General features: G+C 35.8%; 1 protein-coding gene and 1 long non-coding RNA gene across 3 annotated transcripts; one reads left to right on the top strand and one right to left on the bottom strand.

The window, feature by feature from the left end:
* The first annotated feature begins 12917 nt into the window (after positions 1 to 12917).
* LOC147476028 (uncharacterized) lies at positions 12918 to 16501 on the top strand. Of its 2 annotated transcripts, none has more exons than XR_015209173.1 (4): positions 12918 to 13062; positions 13155 to 14695; positions 15075 to 15506; positions 16358 to 16501. It is a non-coding gene; the product is annotated as an uncharacterized LOC147476028 (long non-coding RNA). The 2 variants fall into 2 exon arrangements; XR_015209172.1 differs by having other exon boundaries at positions 15048 to 15506.
* On the bottom strand, positions 15885 to 19494 carry LOC147476027 (uncharacterized). Its single transcript, XM_086584587.1, has 6 exons — positions 19191 to 19494; positions 18488 to 18580; positions 18273 to 18371; positions 18011 to 18162; positions 17382 to 17923; positions 15885 to 16638 (listed from the first exon to the last, which is right to left on the bottom strand). The coding sequence occupies exons 1-5, from the start codon at positions 19326 to 19328 to the stop codon at positions 17860 to 17862; spliced, it is 546 nt and encodes a 181-aa protein (XP_086440713.1). The 5' UTR covers positions 19329 to 19494; the 3' UTR covers positions 15885 to 16638; positions 17382 to 17859.
* Between the last annotated feature and the right edge of the window lie 224 nt (positions 19495 to 19718).

The following is a 19718-nucleotide window of genomic DNA, read 5'->3' as shown; positions in this document are numbered from 1 at the left end:
AGTGATATATTAGTATTGGGAAGGTCATCTTGAATATTATATACTTAAGCATTCTTATGCCAAAGTTAATAGGTCGTGCACCAAATTATCTAGCAGACAATTGTGAAGGGTTACAAGTTTTCTTTGCTTTAATAAAGCTTAAGTTCAACTAATGTAGATACTAGATGGTCACGGCAGTTTGAGAACGATTAATATCATTCGGCTGCAAAAGTAAAATGGGTTCAGTTTTGGCAAAAGGATATAGTTACAGCTAGGGAGTGTTTTCCTCCGTAAAATGTTTGCGTCTGCATTATTATATGGTCATGGGAGCTCTCTTTATTTGGAATGCTAGCCAAGTTTTGCTTGCCGAAGAGGGTAGATCCTACTTTGAGTGAATGATGAGATCATTACCAATGTCCTTTGTTTTACTATCAAAGACCAATTTGTAGGCGGAGAGACGAGAGAAAATGCATAGGCCATATTCTCAGTTCAAAGGGTCATTGAATATAGTTTCCTAGATATCAAAGAACTAATATGATAGTTGTTAATGTATATTGAAGTTCAGGTAAGTTTGGTATTAGGAATAAAGATAAGTGTACCGTGATAGAATTTGTGGAAATGGAAATAGTAAAACGAACTCTGGCTTCTTGGCACCACGGGCCAAATTAATGGTCCGCGATACCAAGAGGGGGCAACTGTTATGGCCTTATGTTGGTTATTTTAATCGTTTTGGTATGTTTACAAAAAAAAAAAACCGTTTTGCTTTTGGTCGTAAGTCCGTAACCGACACTTTAGTTTGGAACGTTACTTTTTATTTTGTAACGTTGAGAGTTGACCAAACGTTGAGAACAAACGTTACACTCTCTCCGATCTATAAAACAAGGCTTTCTGTGGACCAAACACACCCGGTTTTTTTGTATCTTTCCTCTCTTGAAGAAAAACTTCTCTCCCACGATAATGGCAATAGACTATTAGTTCTTGTTCTCTCTTCCAGTTTTGGTTTTTCTTCGTGCGGTGATCATCAAGACATTTACAGAGGTTGTTGTATCCTAGAGGTTCAGCGTGCATGCGCACCGGGAGGAGAGGGACCATAATACCTTACCTTTAAAGCGACCTAGTCCGGCGCCTCGGCTTCAATTTCATTGTTAATCCTGTTTTTTGCAGATTGTTTTCCAACAATTTTAAGGTATTGTTTGTCCGTTTAACAATGGAACACGAGGAAGGAAGCCGGTTCAAAACGACAACAACAATAATCGCCCTTTCAAGTTTGCGGTCAAAACTTCAAGCGGTGGAAAGCAAAGATGACATTTTATCGACCTTGGTGAAGGTTGATAATGTTCGACAGAGAAACGACTCCACGGCGGAAGATGCATTTGGAACCCGCTCTTCTTATTCTTTGTCAACAAATGGAAATCTTGAGGATTTCAAGTGCAAGAACTATATCCCGAATGCACTTATCGGCGACTTTATGCGACTGCATCTTGCTATCTTCCAACTGCTTTTGATGTGTGGGATGCTCTACAGAAGAAATATGACACTGAGGAGGCTGGCTCGAAAAAGTACGTTGTAAGTCGTTACCTTAAATTCCAGATGGAAGATGACAAGTCGGTTGTGACTCAGTGTCACGACCTACAAATAATTGTTCATGAAATACTCTCTGAGGGAATAAAGATTGACGAACAATTTCAAGTTGCAGTCGTCATTGATAAGCTTCCTCCCTCATGGAAGGATTTTAGAAACATTCTTAGACATAAATCCAAGGAGTTTTCGATGGAGAGTCTCATTATGAGACTCCGGATTGAAGAAGAATCCCGAAAACAGGACCACAATGAGGAAGTGGCTATGTCATCTGCCAAGGCTAAAGTTAATATCATAAATCAGCATGCTAATAAAACCAATTCTAATCTGAAACCTAATAAAAAGGCAATGAAGAACAAACCAAATAAAAACAAGAAAGCTCCACATAAAAACCAGAACCAGGTTAATATGAACCAAAGGCCACCAGTAGACATGACAGAAGTTGTATGTTATACATGCAAAAAAAAAGGGACATTATGCTCGTAACTGCAAAAACATAAATGAGGCTAATGTCACTGAGGACACTTTTGTGGCAATGATAACTGAAGTCAATTCTGTCAATGTCTCTGAGGGATGGTGGGCTGATACTGGTGCTTCTAGGCATGTCTGTTTTGATAGAAACTGGTTCAAGAGTTATACTACAACTGTGAACCAGGAAGTTCTATTAGGCGACAACCATACTATCAAGGTTGTAGGTTCTGGTGATGTGGAGTTGGTGTTTACTTCTGGGAAGAAATTGGTTTTGAAGGATGTTCTTCATACACCTGATATTAGGAAGAATTTAGTTTCTGGTTTTATTTTGAACAAGGCTGGTTTTCAGCAAGTGATAGGTAGTGATCAGTATGTGATCACTAAGTCTGGAATTTTTGTTGGCAAAGGATATGCATGTAATGGGATGTTTAAATTGAATGTTGCTGACATGAATAAAACTTCTACTTCTGCTTACATGATTGCTTATTCTGTTAATGTTTGGCATGGTAGATTATGTCATATTAATAGAAAGTATGTTAAGAACATGAGCACATTGGGTTTAATTCCTATCTTGAAGAATGATGATTTTGTACACTGTGAATCATGCACCAAGGCCAAAATCACTAAGAAACCTCACAAGTTAGTTGAGAGAAGTACAAATCTGCTAGCATTAGTACATTCTGATATTTGTGAACTTGAAGGTGTTCTAACTAGAGGTGGTAAAAGATATTTTATTACCTTCATTGATGATTTCTCAAAATTTACCTATGTTTATTTGTTGAAGAATAAGAGTGATGCTTTAAATGCTTTTAAAGCTTATGTGATTGAGGTTCAAAATCAGCATGATAGAAACATAAAAGTAATTCGAAGTGATAGAGGTACCGAGTATGATTCTACTGATTTTAATCTTTTCTTACAATCACATGGTATAATTCACGAGACGACAGCTCCTTATTCACCTGAAATGAATGGAGTAGTTGAACGTAAGAACGAGAACACTTAAGGAATTACTTGTTGCTATGTTGCTTAGTTCGAGCATCCTCAAGTTTATGGGGTGAAGTTTGTTTTAATCAGTATGCTATGTTTTGAATAGAATTGCTAGTTCTAAGACTAAGGTTACACCTTATGAGCTATGGAAAAATAGAAAGCCCAACTTGAGTTATTTCGGGACATGGGTTTGTCGGCCTTTGTAAGGAAGCATGACCCCAAAATCTCTAAGCTTGATAGTAAGGCCTATGAGTGTGTCTTTTTAGGCTATGCTATGAATAGTAAGGCCTATAGATTTCTGGATATGAAGAGTAATGTTATTATTGAATCATTCGATGCGAAGTTTTTAGAAGATAGTTTTCCTTATTTATCTAGAAATAGTGGGGGTGCATCTTCCTCTAAGACCCTACCAAAGATGTTTACGCTTACGATGTATCTAGATTGCATGATAGGGACACGCATTAATCGTGAACTGAACCAACAAGAAGAAGTAAAAGAGCTAGGGTCGCTAAAGATCTAGGATCTGATTTTATGACGTTTTCTTTGGAAGGAGATCCCTCCTCCATAGAAGAAGCTTTTGCCTCTTCTGACTCTGAGTTTTGGAGAGAAGCTATTCAAAGTGAGATAGATTCTCTCATGGAAAACAAGACTTGGGAGTTAGTGGATTTGCCTCCTGGTTGTAAAACTATAGGAAGCAAATGGGTTTTAAAAAGAAAGTTTAAAACCGATGGTTCAATAGAAAAGTTCAAGGCCAGACTAGTTGTCAAAGGTTTTCGACAAAAGGAGAACTTTGACTTCTTTGATACATATTCACTAGTTACTAGGATAACTTCAATCAGAGTATTATTATCTATTGCTGTTGTTCATAATCTAGTTGTTCATCAGATGGATGTTAAGACAGCCTTTCTAAACGGGGATTTAGAAGAGGAGATTTACATGGAACAACCAACAGGTTATGTGGAACAAGGTAATAGTAAAAAGGTATGCAAGTTAGCGAAGTCACTTTATGGTTTAAAACAGGCACCGAAACAATGGCATGAAAAATTTGATAATTTTATGATTGCTAATGGTTTCTACATAAACGAAAGTGACAAATGCATATTCTATAAGTACTATGATGGAATATGTGTTATAATATGCTTATATGTTGATGATCTACTTATTTTTGGGTCTAATTTGCAAGCGGTAAAAGAGACCAAAGACTTGTTGTCTTCTAACTTTGATATGAAAGACTTAGGAGAAGCAGAAGTAATTTTAGGGATTAAAATTACAAGATCATTAGATGGCATATGGTTAGATCAGTCACACTACGTTGAGAAAGTGTTAAAGAAGTATAACTACTTCGATTGTAAGCCTGTTTGCTCACCTTTTGATTCAAGTGTTAAATTGTTTATTAATAATGGTGAACCTGTGAATTAGAAGGAATATGCTAGTATCATTGGTAGTTTAAGATATGCTACACATTGTACAAGACCTGACATTGCCTATGCAGTAGGTGTTTTGTGCAGGTACACTAGTAACCCTAGTGTTGAACATTGGCAAGCAATAGGCAGGTTAATGAGATACCTAAAGAGAACAATCAATTTGGGTATTCATTATCAGAGATTTCCTGCTATTCTTGAAGCGGTACACCGATCTTTGATTGGAATACTCTTTCAGAAGACTCTAAGGCTACTAGTGGATATGTGTTTTGCATTGGTGGAGGTGCTGTATCTTGGAAGTCCAAGAAACAGACCATTATAGCACAATCTACTATGGAGTCTGAGTTGATTGCTTTGGCTAGTGCAAGTGAGGAGGCTGGTTGGTTACGGGACCTACTCACTCACATACCGGTTTGGCATAGACCGGTACCAGCTACCTTGATACATTGTGATAGCACTGCGGCTATCGGGAGAGTCCACAACAAGTTTTATAATGGTAAATCACGACAAATTCGTCGTAAGGATAGTACTGTACGGGATTACATATCCAAGGGTGCAGTGACTATTGATTTTGTAAGATCCGGTGATAATCTTGCAGATCCATTTACTAAAGCTCTGGCCAGAGAAAAAGTGTGGACTACTGCCAGAAGTATGGGATTGAAGCCTATTGTAAGATAAATGTATATGACGGTAACCCAACCTAGGGACTGGAGATCCCAAGAACTAGGTTCAAAGGGAAGAACAAGTCATAGAATGTTTGAGTATAAGATATACAATGATACTTATCTGTCCCAAATTTTAGATAAGTAAATTGTATGTGATCCTGAAGCGATTAGAGGTTGTAGTTTTCTACGAAAACTCTTAATGAAGTTCTATGGTCCTTATGGACGGAGTGCCTAAGCTACAGGAGCACTCTTGATAGAACTCACCTAGTGAATGTGAAAGTATAGGCCGCTTTCTATGAGAATGAAGGCTGATTCTTTAAATCATTCACTTAATCCGTAGATGGAAGCACAGGGCCTTTAATGTGCGAGTTTGGAAAGAGAACAATGAGTAAGTTATGCGTGATGATAACTCATTGTATACACAAGACCTAAGTTCAAGACTTCGTCACTTATGGATCTTATACTTTGAGCAGTCTTCACTACGTAAAGGTTTAAGTCTTGAACACCTTTATCTATGCTTGATATATTGGAACTAATAGTGACTGCCATATTTCTTTATTTTGATTTCTGTTATTAAAATAAGTGGGGGATTGTTGGTTATTTTAATCGTTTTGGTATGTTTACAAACAAAAAAAAAAAAAAAAAAAGTTTTTTTTTTGCTTTGGCTGTAAGTCCCAGAACCGACACTTTAGTTTGGAACGTTACTTTTTATTTTGTAACGTTGAGAGTTGACCAAACGTTGAGAGCTTAACGTTACACTCTCAAATCTATAAAAACAAGGCTTTGGTTGGACCAAACACACCAGTTTTTCGTATCTTTCCTCTCTTGAAGAAAAACTTATCTCCCTGATAATGGCAGTAGACTATTAGTTCTTGTTCTCTCTTCCAGTTTTGGTTTTTGCTGTGCAATGATCATCAAGACATTTACAGAGGCTGTTGTATCACGGAGGTTCCGCCCGTCATGCAGCACTAGGAGGAACAGACCCGCAATACCTTAAAGAGAGCGACCTAGTCCGCGCCTCAGCTTCCAATTTCATTGTTAATCCTGTTTTTGCATATTGTTTTCCAACACCTTATTTAGGCCTATGACGCCCATAAGTCTGAAAGAGGAGGCCCATAGGTCAGCAGGATAAAAAGAAGAAGAGGAGTGAAGAAAAAGAGGGAGAAAAGGAGAGATGGATTTTTTAGGTCGTAACACTTATAAATAATGGTATGAGAATGTACAGAAATTGCAAGTGTCGAGTTATTAGAACTTGACAAACTTGTTGTGGTCCTTTTTTCTCAAAAACTGATCACACACACAATTACTCTGCCTTTTGTCGAGTTTCAGCCCAAGGATATTTTTTCAAAGGAAACTTGACTTCCTGGCCTCCTCCCTTGTAACATAGACTATTGTTGCTTGAAGCAATCTGGATTCAGAACAAATATTGAAACATAAATATCGAATAATAAGATTGACAATGCTGAACAAAAAAGAATGAACACAAATTCTATGGAACTAAGGAAACGACCATTATTTAAAGGGATAATAAGTCAGAGTATAGACTAAAGCAAATCAGTTGTAGTTTGAGTATGGCATGAGAAAATACCAAAATTGAGTAAGGAATAGTGAGAAAGAAGCGAACTTAGAACCCATGGTTTTTTGTAACCAATAAATTTTGTTTAATGAATAATTAGAAAATAAATAGAAAAGGCGAGATGGGGCATTTACTGTTCTTCTGCTAAGAAATCTAACGATGGGAAAAGGCCAATGAGTACACATTATTTGCAGAGAATGGAACACAAATGATTTCAAAATACTGATTAGCATTTCACCGAACAGAGAGAATGCGAAACTATAATCTAAGAAAAAAATTAATAAATTAAAATGTAAATAGAGTGAGAGGAGAGGATGATATAGACATTTTAATTTATACCGTTCTCTGAGGAAAAGAGTGCAGGAATTGAATATAGACTTTTGAAGAGGGAGTGATAAAGGTTAGGAGCGATTGAAAATAGTAGACAAATGACAAAAGGAGGTAAAACTGGAATGAAATAACTGCAAAGTGGAAGAAGGGATCGACGTTTCAAGAGACGAACACATTTTACATTTTCTTAACCACCTCGTGCTATAGCCAATGTTTCAGTTTTCCTGATTAATATGAATGGAGAAGACGAGCGAACAGTTTACTTTTTTTTTTTAATTGGGAAACCGCAAAATGGTGTCTCTATTTTGTGCAGACCCGTTGAGTTTTATAGTCCTGGGAATGCATGATACCGCCTTTGATATCTATTTCTATCCCTAATACTATGCAGAGGTCTTCTTCGAGTATCAGTCATTTGTTGCGTATACCCGATTGGCCGACTCTGTTGTTCGTCGAAACACAAGAACAAACACAATAATGAAATAAAATAAAATTAGACAAACGAAATGCTCAAACTGAGGGATGAGCTTAGAAAAGAATAGAAGACATGGGAAAAACTAACCTCATCCATTGCATCAGTGCAATTCCTACAAAAAGAAGGAGGGAGACAAAATATTGGAGTTTGGGGATACTAAGAGGAAGAGAAGAGAATATAAAAATCATACAAAGGAGAAAATAAAAAATTGGAGGCTCTATATTTTGAAAGGAGAAGTTACCGTATTTTTCCATTTTTTTGTTTTTGGTTTTTTCCGTTGGTTGTTGAATGACAAACATACCCTTGCACTTACAGCCTTCCGAGAAGTTCGTGGGGGAAACTTTGGGGGTACCCTTTTGATTTAACAGTTTTGTCTAAAAAAGAGAATATGGGGACTAATAAACGACGGCAAGTTTTCCCATTATATATAAGATAGTATGTTTCTCTAAAAAAAATTTACGAAAAAGACCAAAATTATTTTTTTGTTTAGTATTAAAAAGTCTTGTTTCTTTTCTCTATAATGAATAAAAAGTTTAGAAGTCTCATTATAGCAATAGAGTAAGGATTCGTTCTTCGAACTTAGACTAATATACGTACAATAGTTTATGCATCTTTTCATGAATGACATGCATAAGCATTTGATTGTATATAGCAGTGAGTTTCCAAGACTAAGATTAGAACAATTAAGTTCCATATCCTATGAGAATCTAGCCAAAAGCCTCATCTGAATTATTATTGAGTGATGACACAAAGGATGTCCAGATAGAAAGACCACACATCCACTTGCTTGATCACCACGTCATATCCTATGAGAGAATTTAGTCCCTTTTTGGATCGATATAGCCAAATAAACGTTAAAAACACAAAAAGATAGTTTTCCTCTAGTTACCCCTCTCGAGCCTTCACCATTTTCTAAAAGTCTTTTTATTCTTCACCTTAAATCTCTAACCCGTTACAACACACAATAAAAAGCTTACCTAGTTGACGAGTTGAGAATTATATAGATATCAAAAAAAGAGAAGAGAAGACCTTGTACAAAAACAGATCAGTTAGTTGCTTCGAAAAGAAAAGAAAGACCCATCAAAAACCAAAACTCTAACAAAATTTAAAAGAGTAAAAAATCGAATCTCCCAAAAGCTCAAAATCAAAAGGAGATGATATTAGAAACAAAAGCAAAAAAAAAAAGAAAGAGCAAAGTTAGAACTCTTAAAAATTTCTAAATCATATGGAGTCACAAATTGCAACACACCCCTGTGAGAACCCACTTTAAGGACGCTCTCCAAAAGTTTTGGAAACGACTTTGCTTTTGCATTTCATTGCTCATGTTTGTACATTTATCTTTAGATGATTAAATTACTGTACATATGTTATTCTAAGTTCAAAGGAGTTTGTCCTTATTCCCCGCTAATGAGATGTATAGACTTCTGAGAATAAATAAGGAGACAAGACCCTTTGTACTAGATAAAAGAAGTTTGTGAGTACCTTTTCTGGAAAACTCTCATGAGGCTTAAAGCTCGTCCACTAGGGAATTCCTAGTGGTTTAAGGCCTTGTTGCATATGGTCAATGCAATCGCACTCTGCGAAACGAGATTAGTATAATTAATAATAAATCACTCATTTGTGATCTTAGTTTTTTCTCTCATCTTTGCTTGAGGACAAGCAAAATGCTATTTGGGGGTGGTGATCAGCTCCCAAATGTGGATTTTATTATTCTTATATTACTGCATTACATCCCTTCTACGCATAATGAAAAGACAACTTATAGCTTTTATTGTCTTTTTCAGGTTACAGAGCAATTCAGACCACTTATCATAAAAGCTGCATCTTAGCATCAAAATGAGCCTTATTTATGGTTATTATGAAGACTCGAAGCTGCTATGAAAAAGTGCTGAAAAAGTCAAAGTCAAAGGTCAAAGGTCAAAGACTCCAAACCAGAGAGTTGAAAGTCAAGTCCTTAACTTAAAAGACCAGAGATAGATGTCATTGATCCAAAAGAAGGCTTTCTCTAAAACCTAACTTGATCAAGAAGAAATCAAAAAGCAAAAAAGGAAAAGCATAAAGCAAACTTGGTGAGGTGTCTTGATTGTCGAGGGAGAGAGCAAATCAGTCTTTTGTAAAAGTAGGGGTATAAGAACTCAAAAGTAGGATGAGAGAATGCACCTAGACTTATTCTAATGTCATGTATGAGTAGTGCAGGATTTTATTTTTCAAGTAATTTACATTCAAGTTCTTTATTTTTTGTTCTTCAATTCAATCAAGTTATTTCTTTCTTTGTTCTTCATTTCAATCAAGTTATTTCCTTAAAATTGTTCTTCATTTCTTCAAGTTGTTTCTTCCTTTCAACGTTTGTGGTTTCAATCCTTCATTCAACAAGTCTTTCTAATGTTCTTCATACAACTTGAGTTAACTAAACAAGTCCTAAAAGAAATCTACCTTCCTTCTTTCTAAAACTCCCAATCATTCAAGCTCCAAACAATTTATGGTGAACCTCATTCAATACAACTTTGAATTACTAACCACAAGTACAACAACTTCACTTTGCATGGGCTAAATCAGAATGTTTCATGTAGACACATTATTCCGTGCTTAAATACTGGACTTATCCTCATTTTTATGTTTATCGCGAAAACCTGTTGAAGCACGAAAATATAATTAATTCATGATTATTAAACACATAATTAACCAAAATGTTATGTCTTTAAGGGGTTTTATATTACAATTTTGGGTGCTTATCAACCATAAATTCAGCTGAGTTTATCACACAAGCCAAATTTAGGACCCTTCTAGTAGCTCCATTGGAATGGTCATTTGGTGTTTGGGGTGCTATATGGTCATTAGCCCCATTGGACTTGCTCTTAGACTTTTAGATAAACATTTCTAAATCATGCTTAAATAATAAAAATGTAAATTACTTATTTTCAACTTTTAGTAAATTTGAATTTACTAAAAACAATTAGACCATAATCGTATAATCATAGACTTTATGCTCTACATACTTTGTACTCTACTTTTGTATTTAATTCACATGGATAAGAGAATGAATGACATTGATGCCTCAGGGACCAATTGTGTAAGACTTGATCTCTTGATTAATAAACAGGTATGTAGGGGTATGCCTAACCTCATCTTATTTTTTTTAAATAATATAATAATAATTGACGAGATGAAACTTTGAGGTAGAAGTTGAAGTTCATATCTATAAGTGACACATGCAAAACAAATATACATTATTTGGAAAAGGATATTCTACTTGTGTAGTTCTACTGTTCATTAATTAGGTAGCTTATTATATTGAGTTTGAGAATATGGACATAGATAAATAGAACTATGGCATCAGTTAAGTGAATATATTGCTATGGAAACCCATATTTACTGGAGAACGAATTTGTGGACATGCTTGTCCACAAACATCAACTTTTCATTGGTCCAATCAACTTTTGGGCAGAAAAACACATTTTTCGGGTAGCAAAACCACCAATCAGCACTTGATGTTTTGTGGACAACAAATAGTTGTCTGTCCACAAATTTGTTATGTATTTGCTGGCACTCATCATCCACAATTCAGGATTAGAGAGGCCTGGCTATGTAATATTTACTTTTGCATTTTATGTGAAGACTTTCTTTAGAGGCCATTCTTTTTTTTTTTTTTTTTTTTGCTAGGTAAGTTTAAATATATTAATAAAGAGAAAAATACAAAAGAATGGTTTGAGTCTGGGAAACCCAAACCCTGATTCTAACCGAGATGTTATGTGTACTCCAACAAGTTGGGTACACAACACACAATACTAGCCTATTCTCACAAATTTGTTATAGGGTTTTTCCCATCGGATAAACCATGAAGGCTTTCCTTCAGTGATGACCGAAGCATTTTGTTGCAAGCATGCACCTGTTTTTGACAAGATATCAGCTGCAATGTTGGCCTCTCTCTATGTGTGAGTAATGGAGAGGAATTGAAGTTTCATCCGACATGCTTTCCATCTTGCTTGTAGTTCCCAAATGATTTCTCTGCTAGTGAAAGAAGCCACTACTGCAGTGCAATCAGACTCTATCCAAATTTTTAACCAACCTCGTGCAATCGCAGTGTCCACTCCCAAAACAATAGCATATACATTCTACTTAGTTGGTGCTGACACCTAAGTTCTTATGAAGAGTAATAAGAAAATCACCAGTAAAGTTTCTGAAAGTTACTCCTATACCTGAAGGACCTGGATTGGCAAAAGAGGCACCGTTAGAATTCAACTTTACTATATCCTTTAGAGGCTATTCTCCACAACAATCTTGATTAATCATTTCCCACCTGCAAATAACTGCACTACATCGAATAGCTAGGAAGCAATGGTCTAAATAATAATATCACCCACTACCACCTTTTTATTTCAAACCTCAATAGGCTTAGATGCGAGATCTATGAGGTCACCATGAGTTAGGCCACAAGCCTAACAGTCCACATAACATAACTCCATGAGACCACGACATACCACAAGCCCACAACCGGTTGAGAAATTAACTAGGTAATTGTGTTAAACCAAGTCCAGTTATATTCTCGGTGGTAAACAAGAAACAAGTAATTGGGCTGAGAACCCAATTTTCAAAAAAAAAATCTCCCTAAGTCCAAAAACACGGGTTGATGTCACTATGTAAATTTAAATTTTCATATGTAAAATACTATGTAAATTTATATTTTCATATGAAAATTTCAATTTTACATATGTAAATTGAAATTTTTATATGTAAATTTAAACTTTCATAGGTAAAGAAAACTATGTGACAAAAATGGCGTGAAACTAACTTGTTTTATATGTAAAACTATGTGAAATTTTTATATGTAAATTTATATTTAACTCGTGCATTAAATGGCGTGAAACTTCACATTGAAATGGAGTGATTAGTGTGTACTAACTTCTAATCCCCGTTGGCGGAGCTATGTACAGGCCAGGTAGGGCATAGGCCCCCCTGAACTTGTGACAAAAAAAAATAGTAGTACTAAAAGGTCAACAGCAAGACCATTTCAACACTGCTGCCCCCCCCCCCCCGGATGGATTAAAACAGTATATGTTAACCAAATCAAATGTTAAAAAAATAGTCATGCCCACATTAGGCCCACCCCTGGATAGATTTCCTGGCTCCACCACTGCTAATCACTCCATTTCAATGTGAAGTTTCACGCCATTTAATGCACGAGTTAAATACTAGTCCCCAAAAGGTGATGTCCTTGTCCAAAATTAGTCTGTAACATTTCTAACCTACTATCATATATATCTATACAATAAAACACAGCATGATTTCCACTGTGCAACAAATGTCAAATCATTCCACAGTTACTACTCTATAAACAAATCATTCCACAGTTCAAACCATACCGACTCCCGTCCCTATATACTTCACAAACATCCTGTCCCTACTAATATAAAACCAAAAAATAAATAATCACCATTCACCACTGTCTCGCACATTGGATTCTTTTCCACCATCTAACTTCCTTATCAACCACTTCTCTTTGCTTCCGTTGCCATCGGAAAAAAATGAATACAAAGGTGAACACTGGAGAGTCTTTTTTGTTACTCTTTATCGCATAAGGACGAGGTAAGAAGCTAGCTTTTGTTACATTGCTTCATGAAATGAATACTTTTCAGTAACCACCTAATTCAATCTTTGCAACTGTGTTATGTCCTAAGGTTGATGAGCTTGCTGATTTCTTTTTTGGTCGCGCTCTCCGATTAAAACTCCTTGCAATTTAATCATTCAGGTAATACATAGCTTTTTGGCGCAGCTTAAGTTTTAAACCACAACAATCCCCGGCCACCATCATCCCACCACAATCACAAATGCCAAACATATAAAAAAATATTCCCACCACACATCTTTTGAGATGAGATTCTCACTTATCTCTACTTTTCTCATGGTTGGTGTGTCATTCATTACTTCACCAAACTCTTCTCTCTTCTTCCTGCCATATATTCATAAATTTGCCATGAAAGAAGACGAATAAGGCTGAAGTCACTTTTCACTTCGATTTCCAAAACAACAGGTTAGTTTAAAAACAAATAAATAATAAAAAAAAATTGATTGATTAGTTCATATGTGGTCAACAAATATTAAATTATAATATAATACCATTTTATCCTGCTGCTAGATAGTTAGATGAGGCGAGAATTCTAAAATCCAGTTGCCGCTTTCACTTATCAACTTTCACCAATTGTTCATTTTCTCTTTTTTCAAGTGGGTGATTTTATGGAAGCATGTTATGGGGGAGGCAAAATCAACTTTAGATGGGCTCTAACAGTTTCCTTGGTTTATTAAAATGGTGTGTCATTCATTACTTCACCATAATACAAGGCAACTATTGTTTTTTTAATAATGTTTTCTATTGCGATAGAATGGATTCATTCTATTTTTGTTGAATCTTTCCTCTCATTTGGTTCTGGTTTTAGGATAACAACTTTTTTGATTTTCAGTTCTCAGATTACGCAAATTCTCGAGCGAGCGGTGCTAAGATTCCCCAACTAAATATTGTACTATTTCAAATCCTATAAGATTCATTCATAATTTCATCCTTATTTTTTTGGTCTCAAAATATAATAAATATATCTAATTTTACCTTATATTTTCTTCCAGTGTGCTGATGCAAACAATTAGACAATCTAATTAAAATTTACTCCATCAAATAAAGAATAACCTATTTTGGTCAAGGTACTTTGTTAATCAGTTGCACGGAGCTACCATACATCTAACATTGAAAAATACAAGCTCACCTAAACTTGATTAAGTTCACCATGTGTTCCTATTAGTTAGTAGTCTCAAGGGATTAAGGGGTACTACTAAAAAAAAGGGGTTTTTGTGTCGGTTTTTGGTGTGTCGGGTATGTGGGAAACCGACACATCAACTTTTTGTGTCGGTTTAAGGTTTGTTTGTATTAGGATCAGGTTTGTTGTGTCACTTCATCGAAAACCGACACTACAAGTTTTTCAATTGTGTCAGTTCTACTAAAATCGACACTACAACGCAAGCTGTTGTCGCTTGGCTGAAAATCAAAATTTCGTGCTTCAGTGAAAAATTTCAAGTATCCCAAATTAATTTTGCGCTTCACAATTAAATAAACCTCATCTTTATTCTAACAAAGTTCTCCCCGATGCTCATCTATCTCAAGTCTTCAAGCCTCCATGAAAACCTCGTCTCCTCTGTCAAATGCTCATCGTCGAAGAAAGAAGTGAACTAGGTATGCTTTCTCTCTCACTCTCTCCTTCTACCCAAACCCTAGCTAGCGAATTTCCAAGTTTTTTGTTTTAATTGTGCTCCTTGAACTGTTCAAGTTAGGTTTATTTGGTTCTCTTTGCTAACAAATATTTGGGAATTAAGTTTTTTGTGGGAACTGTAACTTTGGGATATTTCGTTGGTTTGGGATTTGGTTGGCTAATAAAAAATAATAATAATAATAATCGGTATTAATTAAATTAGTTTCAGTGCTAAGCTTCAATTTCCCTTTGTTTTGTTTTATCAATTTGTTTTAGTTGTTTATGGGTTCTGCTCTTAGCTTTGATAAGTTCAGGTTCATTTCTTGTTGAATGTAGTTGATGGGTTCTATTGGAAACCCGTAGTTATGACAGGTCTTCAGATGCCCTCTTCTGCTAGGCTTCAGGCACCGTTTGATGGTTCCATAACATTTTACCTTCGAAACCAAGAGATCTAAAGCATAAACATGTTAGTTGCGAGTGGAGAATGGCTAGCCTTGCAGGTAGTGGAGATTTAGGAACTGTTTATCTTGCTGAGCTGACTGGAACAAACTGCCTGTTTGCTGTGAAGATTATGAACAACGAGTCTTTGGGTAGCAGGAAGTAGATGCCTAGGGCCCTGACTGAAAGAGATATACTGCAAGTACTGGATCATCCGTTTCTCCCTACGCTATTTGTTTATTTTACTACAAATAAGTTTTCCATCTTGGATCTTGGTCATGGAGTATTGCCCAGGGGGAGACCTGCACATATTGCGCCAACAGCAGCCTGGAAGTATTTTCACTGAGCAAGCAGCAGGTAGGAAATTTGAACTAAGATGCACTGCTGATATACTATTTGCATTGTCGTCATTTAGTGTCAAATAAAACACACATTTCACGCATAGACATAGAACGCACATGCATTTGTATATATGCACCATTAGTTATTTTCTGTATAAAACGTTTGTTCATTTGTTGGGATTTTACTTCATTCTCGACTCATTAATTAGTTTTGAAACAGCCAATATTCAAACTGATTCTCAGACTTGAGACACTAAAGCATGCTTCTTCCCTGTTCTTATAGTTCTTGTCAAAATTTTATGATAGTTGAGTTAGTTGAATTGGGTTTGCGAAATTCCCATCCAATTTGCCAACGAAAACATCTGTTAGTAAGCAAAATAAGAATTCCTGCAAGTATCTAAACCTCTTGTACTGAAGAAAAGTGGAAGGTAGAGATGCGAATAATCTCCTATAAATCTATAATTCTGTATTTACCAGTTGTATTCCTCATATCATGTAACATTTCCGTACAAAGTAGGAAGACTGACTGATTTGGGATTATGAGAACCTTTGTATTTTTTTTTCTTTACACTTGCTAGTGGAGCCTCGTCATCGTGCCCTTGTGGATTTTCAGACGTCATCTGGTCTTTGAAATCCTTGTGAGTCCAGTTTGACGTGAAGGTCATCTTCAGCCCAATCTCATTCTTGTATCATGTTAATGAAGAAATTGTTGTTGAGATGTCTGTCCAATGAATTCTTGGGAAGTGTTTAACATCCTGAAATACACAAAAGGCATCCAAGAAAACTTTCATGATTATTAGTTTTACTAGAAAAGCTTATGTTTGTAGAACCTCTAATCTGGACTAATTCATGTCATCATCTCTGCAGGTTTTATGTGGCAGAGGTCCTTCTTGCTTTGGAATACCTACACATGCTTGGAATAGTCTACCAAGACTTGAAGCCAGAAAACATATTAGTTCATGAAGATGGTCACATCATGCTCTCAGATTTTGATTTGTCCCGCCGATGCACAGTAAAGCCCACATTAGTTAAAGCATCTTCATCTCTCCCAATGCCCACTAAAGAGATATCAAGTCCATGTGTAGGATGTATCTGCACTGATCCTTTCTGTGTCTAGCCATCCTGGGTCCAAGTTCCTTGCTTCACACCTAGGCAGAACCATGAATATATAATACAAAATTCATAGTACCATATCCTCAAAATGTTTACCTACGACAATAAATATAGAAGCAAAACTAAAAATGCTACTATTCAATGTTCTCAAGGTTTGACAATTATTTTTTAAAATTGAGAAATATTAACATGATTGGTGACGCATAGAAGTGGTCAAAGCATTAAACCTAGGACAATCCTCCGTAGTAGCCATGATCATAAGAACATTAGTATGATCTAGCATTTAAACTACACTTGAGACCATTAGAGAGGGGTATATGAAATCAGTTAGTTGGAATGTTTTCTATTGCTTTAGCATCTAAGCAAAGGGCTAAATAACCCATATCAATGGCAAAGTAGTAGTGGTTTTAAGGGACAACTAAAAGAAGAGGCACTTGGTAGTAGAATAATATGAACTCCATATTTAATTGCATACTATTGAGTTTCTTAAATACTCATGCAAAAAGAAATGCTAGGCTTATGGCACGCACAAAAGCAGAGTCCATACAAAAGGATCACTCTATTTTGGTGCGTAGGAAAAACTGGTTCACACACAATCAATTACAAATCCAGAGACATAAGCAAACATACATAAATAATTAAAGCTATTTTGTTTCATATTTTTTTTAATAAAAATACAAAGAATATTGTTCTAGATAATGAAATTGTTGACAACATCAAAGAACGTGTGAAATAGTGCTAAATGGGCAACAAACTTAAGAAACATTAAGAAACTAACCTCTTCCATTGCGATTGCACAGTGTTAAACGTTGGTTACCAATCTCCCATAATTTCTCTCCCTCTGCAAAGTGTTGTCAAATGTGGAATGGTGTCGAACCAGTTTGTACGTGGTTTAGAAGCTTTTGGAGATGGAGAAATCATAAATGGAGCAATTATGGTAAGGGGAAGCAACAGTTGTCCGTTTGTAGCGGTGTGTTTTGGTTATTATTTGTGAAAGAGAGAGAGACTCCGTTTTTTGAGGAAGATAGACCGGAAAGGCGAACTGATTTGAAGAAATGGGTTTAACCGATTTTCTTGTCAAATGCCCCATGTACCCTTTTTCTCAGAATCGCGCCAAAAATTTAGGGGTGACTCTACATGTTCCTCCCCTTAACAGCCACACACATCCCAGTAAAAGCATATCCAAGCATATGCGACAATGTCCAACAACGGTGCTTCCCCACTCCCCAACGAATACAATGATACCTTTAGTAGCGTTACTGCAGAAACCATCCAAGTAGTCCCTTTGTGAACTGAAGGCTCAAAGCTTCTGGGCTAAACCTGCATCACATGAAGGAAATGAGGAACATTGGAAACGTATTCATAAGGGGAAAAAAACATTGTATGGCCCTAATTATGCAGTCTTACTTTCTAATGAGGCCTAATGTGAAGCCAGCAAGGACCACATAGGTACCAAATGACATCAGGGGGATGTACAGGTCAAGAGCATTTATGTCAAAAGCTGGAGGTTTATAGGAGAGTCTGCCACCTACTGGTTCAGTTATTCTTGTCCAATGGCCCTGAACAGAAGAGTCAAAAGCGGATTAACAAAAGAACAAAACAAAAATCCCAAGAGAAATTTAAAAAAAAAAAACAGCATTAGAGAAATTTCAAATGACTTTGTGCTTACTCGGTGTAAAAAAGGAAAAAGAATAACTTTTAGCTTGTTCCTCACGTATTGTCCATTCACTTGGAAGTAGTACTGAGGATCAGAGAAGTACTTGCTTACCTGATCAAAGGATAAAAGAAGAATTAATATATCTTACTTCCCATAAATTTCACAACGCAGTTGTATATCCCATTGCCTAATGCACTCTCGAAATATTTTATTAGCAAGATACATACATTGCTTTGCAATATTTTATCCTTAGTTGATTCAGATGATCCTGCTGACACAGCAGCATGCGAATCTCCGATATTCCTCAAGGTCCAAAGGAACTGAAATTGAACACGAAACATTAAATGTCTTCAGAAATTATCTAGCTCTAACTATATGAGTAGTAGCATTAGTTTCTAATACAGAAAAATGATCTCTTTTAAAGGTCAAGAGCCCTAAATTCCCTGATGAATGATGCGAACAGTTCAGAGTTTTCAAGGTCAAGGACCCACATTAATTTGCAGAGATACATCCTAAAAATCTCATAGTGTTATGTCTTCTAAAATTGACATAAGCAAGTTAAAACTTCACAAACCTATTTCTACACACTGTATTACATGGTAGGGACATGGGGGTTACCTAAGCGCACTTTGCTATCTTTGCTATGCATCATTTACTAAACAATATGCTCATATAAATGTGAAATATCAAGATACGGATACAAATATAAGTAGGACATATTTTTTTTAAGTGCAGAGACAATATAGAAATTAAAAATTGGAAAGGAAACATGTATGCTATCTAATTTAAGTAAATAAGATAAAATTAAGTAGATGTAGGACTATAATTCAAATAAGACTAATAAAAGGTATAACCATGAGAAACCATGGTTAGTAAGTGCATGATGAAAATAGTTACTATATCACGCCCTAAATGAGAATTTGGACTTACACAGTTGCCTTGGAGAGTGCCTTTGCAAGTAAATTTAGTGTTGATAAATCCGATCAAGTCAATTGGGCATAAGCTGCTGATTTTAGATACAATTGAAAATAGCTTAATATCTGTAAGTATGCAAATGTAGAGATACATTAATGTAGAGATACAATTTAGAGTTTTCAAGGTCAAGGACCCACATTAATTTGCAGAGATACATCTTAAAAATCTCACAGTGTTATGTCTTCTAAAATTGACATAAGCAAGTTAAAATTTCACAAACCTATTTCTACACACTATATTACACGGTAGGGACATGGGGGTTACCTAACTGCCTGCTATACTGCTATGCATCATTTACTAAACAATATGCTCATATAAATGTGAAATATTAAGATACGGATACAAATATAAGTAGGACATATTTTTTTTAAGTGCAGAGACAATATAGAAAATAAAAATTGGAAAGGAAACATGTATGCTATCTAACTTAAGTAAAATAAGATAAAGTTAAGTAGATGTAGGACTATAATTCAAAGAAGACTA

This window comes from Coptis chinensis, chromosome 9 (assembly GCF_015680905.1).
Source record: "Coptis chinensis isolate HL-2020 chromosome 9, ASM1568090v1, whole genome shotgun sequence".
Classification (NCBI taxonomy): domain Eukaryota; kingdom Viridiplantae; phylum Streptophyta; class Magnoliopsida; order Ranunculales; family Ranunculaceae; genus Coptis; species Coptis chinensis.
This window is presented reverse-complemented; position numbering and strand designations above follow the sequence as displayed.

Excerpts from the sequence above, each read along its gene's own strand:
- LOC147476027 (XM_086584587.1), bottom strand. The coding sequence starts at position 19,328 with ATGTATCTCTACATTTGCATACTTACAGATATTAAGCTATTTTCAATT. Across the intron at positions 18,372-18,487 it reads ATAAAATATTGCAAAGCAAT|GTAAGCAAGTACTTCTCTGA; the intron begins GTATGTATCTTG and ends TCCTTTGATCAG. Across the intron at positions 18,163-18,272 it reads TTTTTCCTTTTTTACACCGA|GGCCATTGGACAAGAATAAC; the intron begins GTAAGCACAAAG and ends TCTTCTGTTCAG.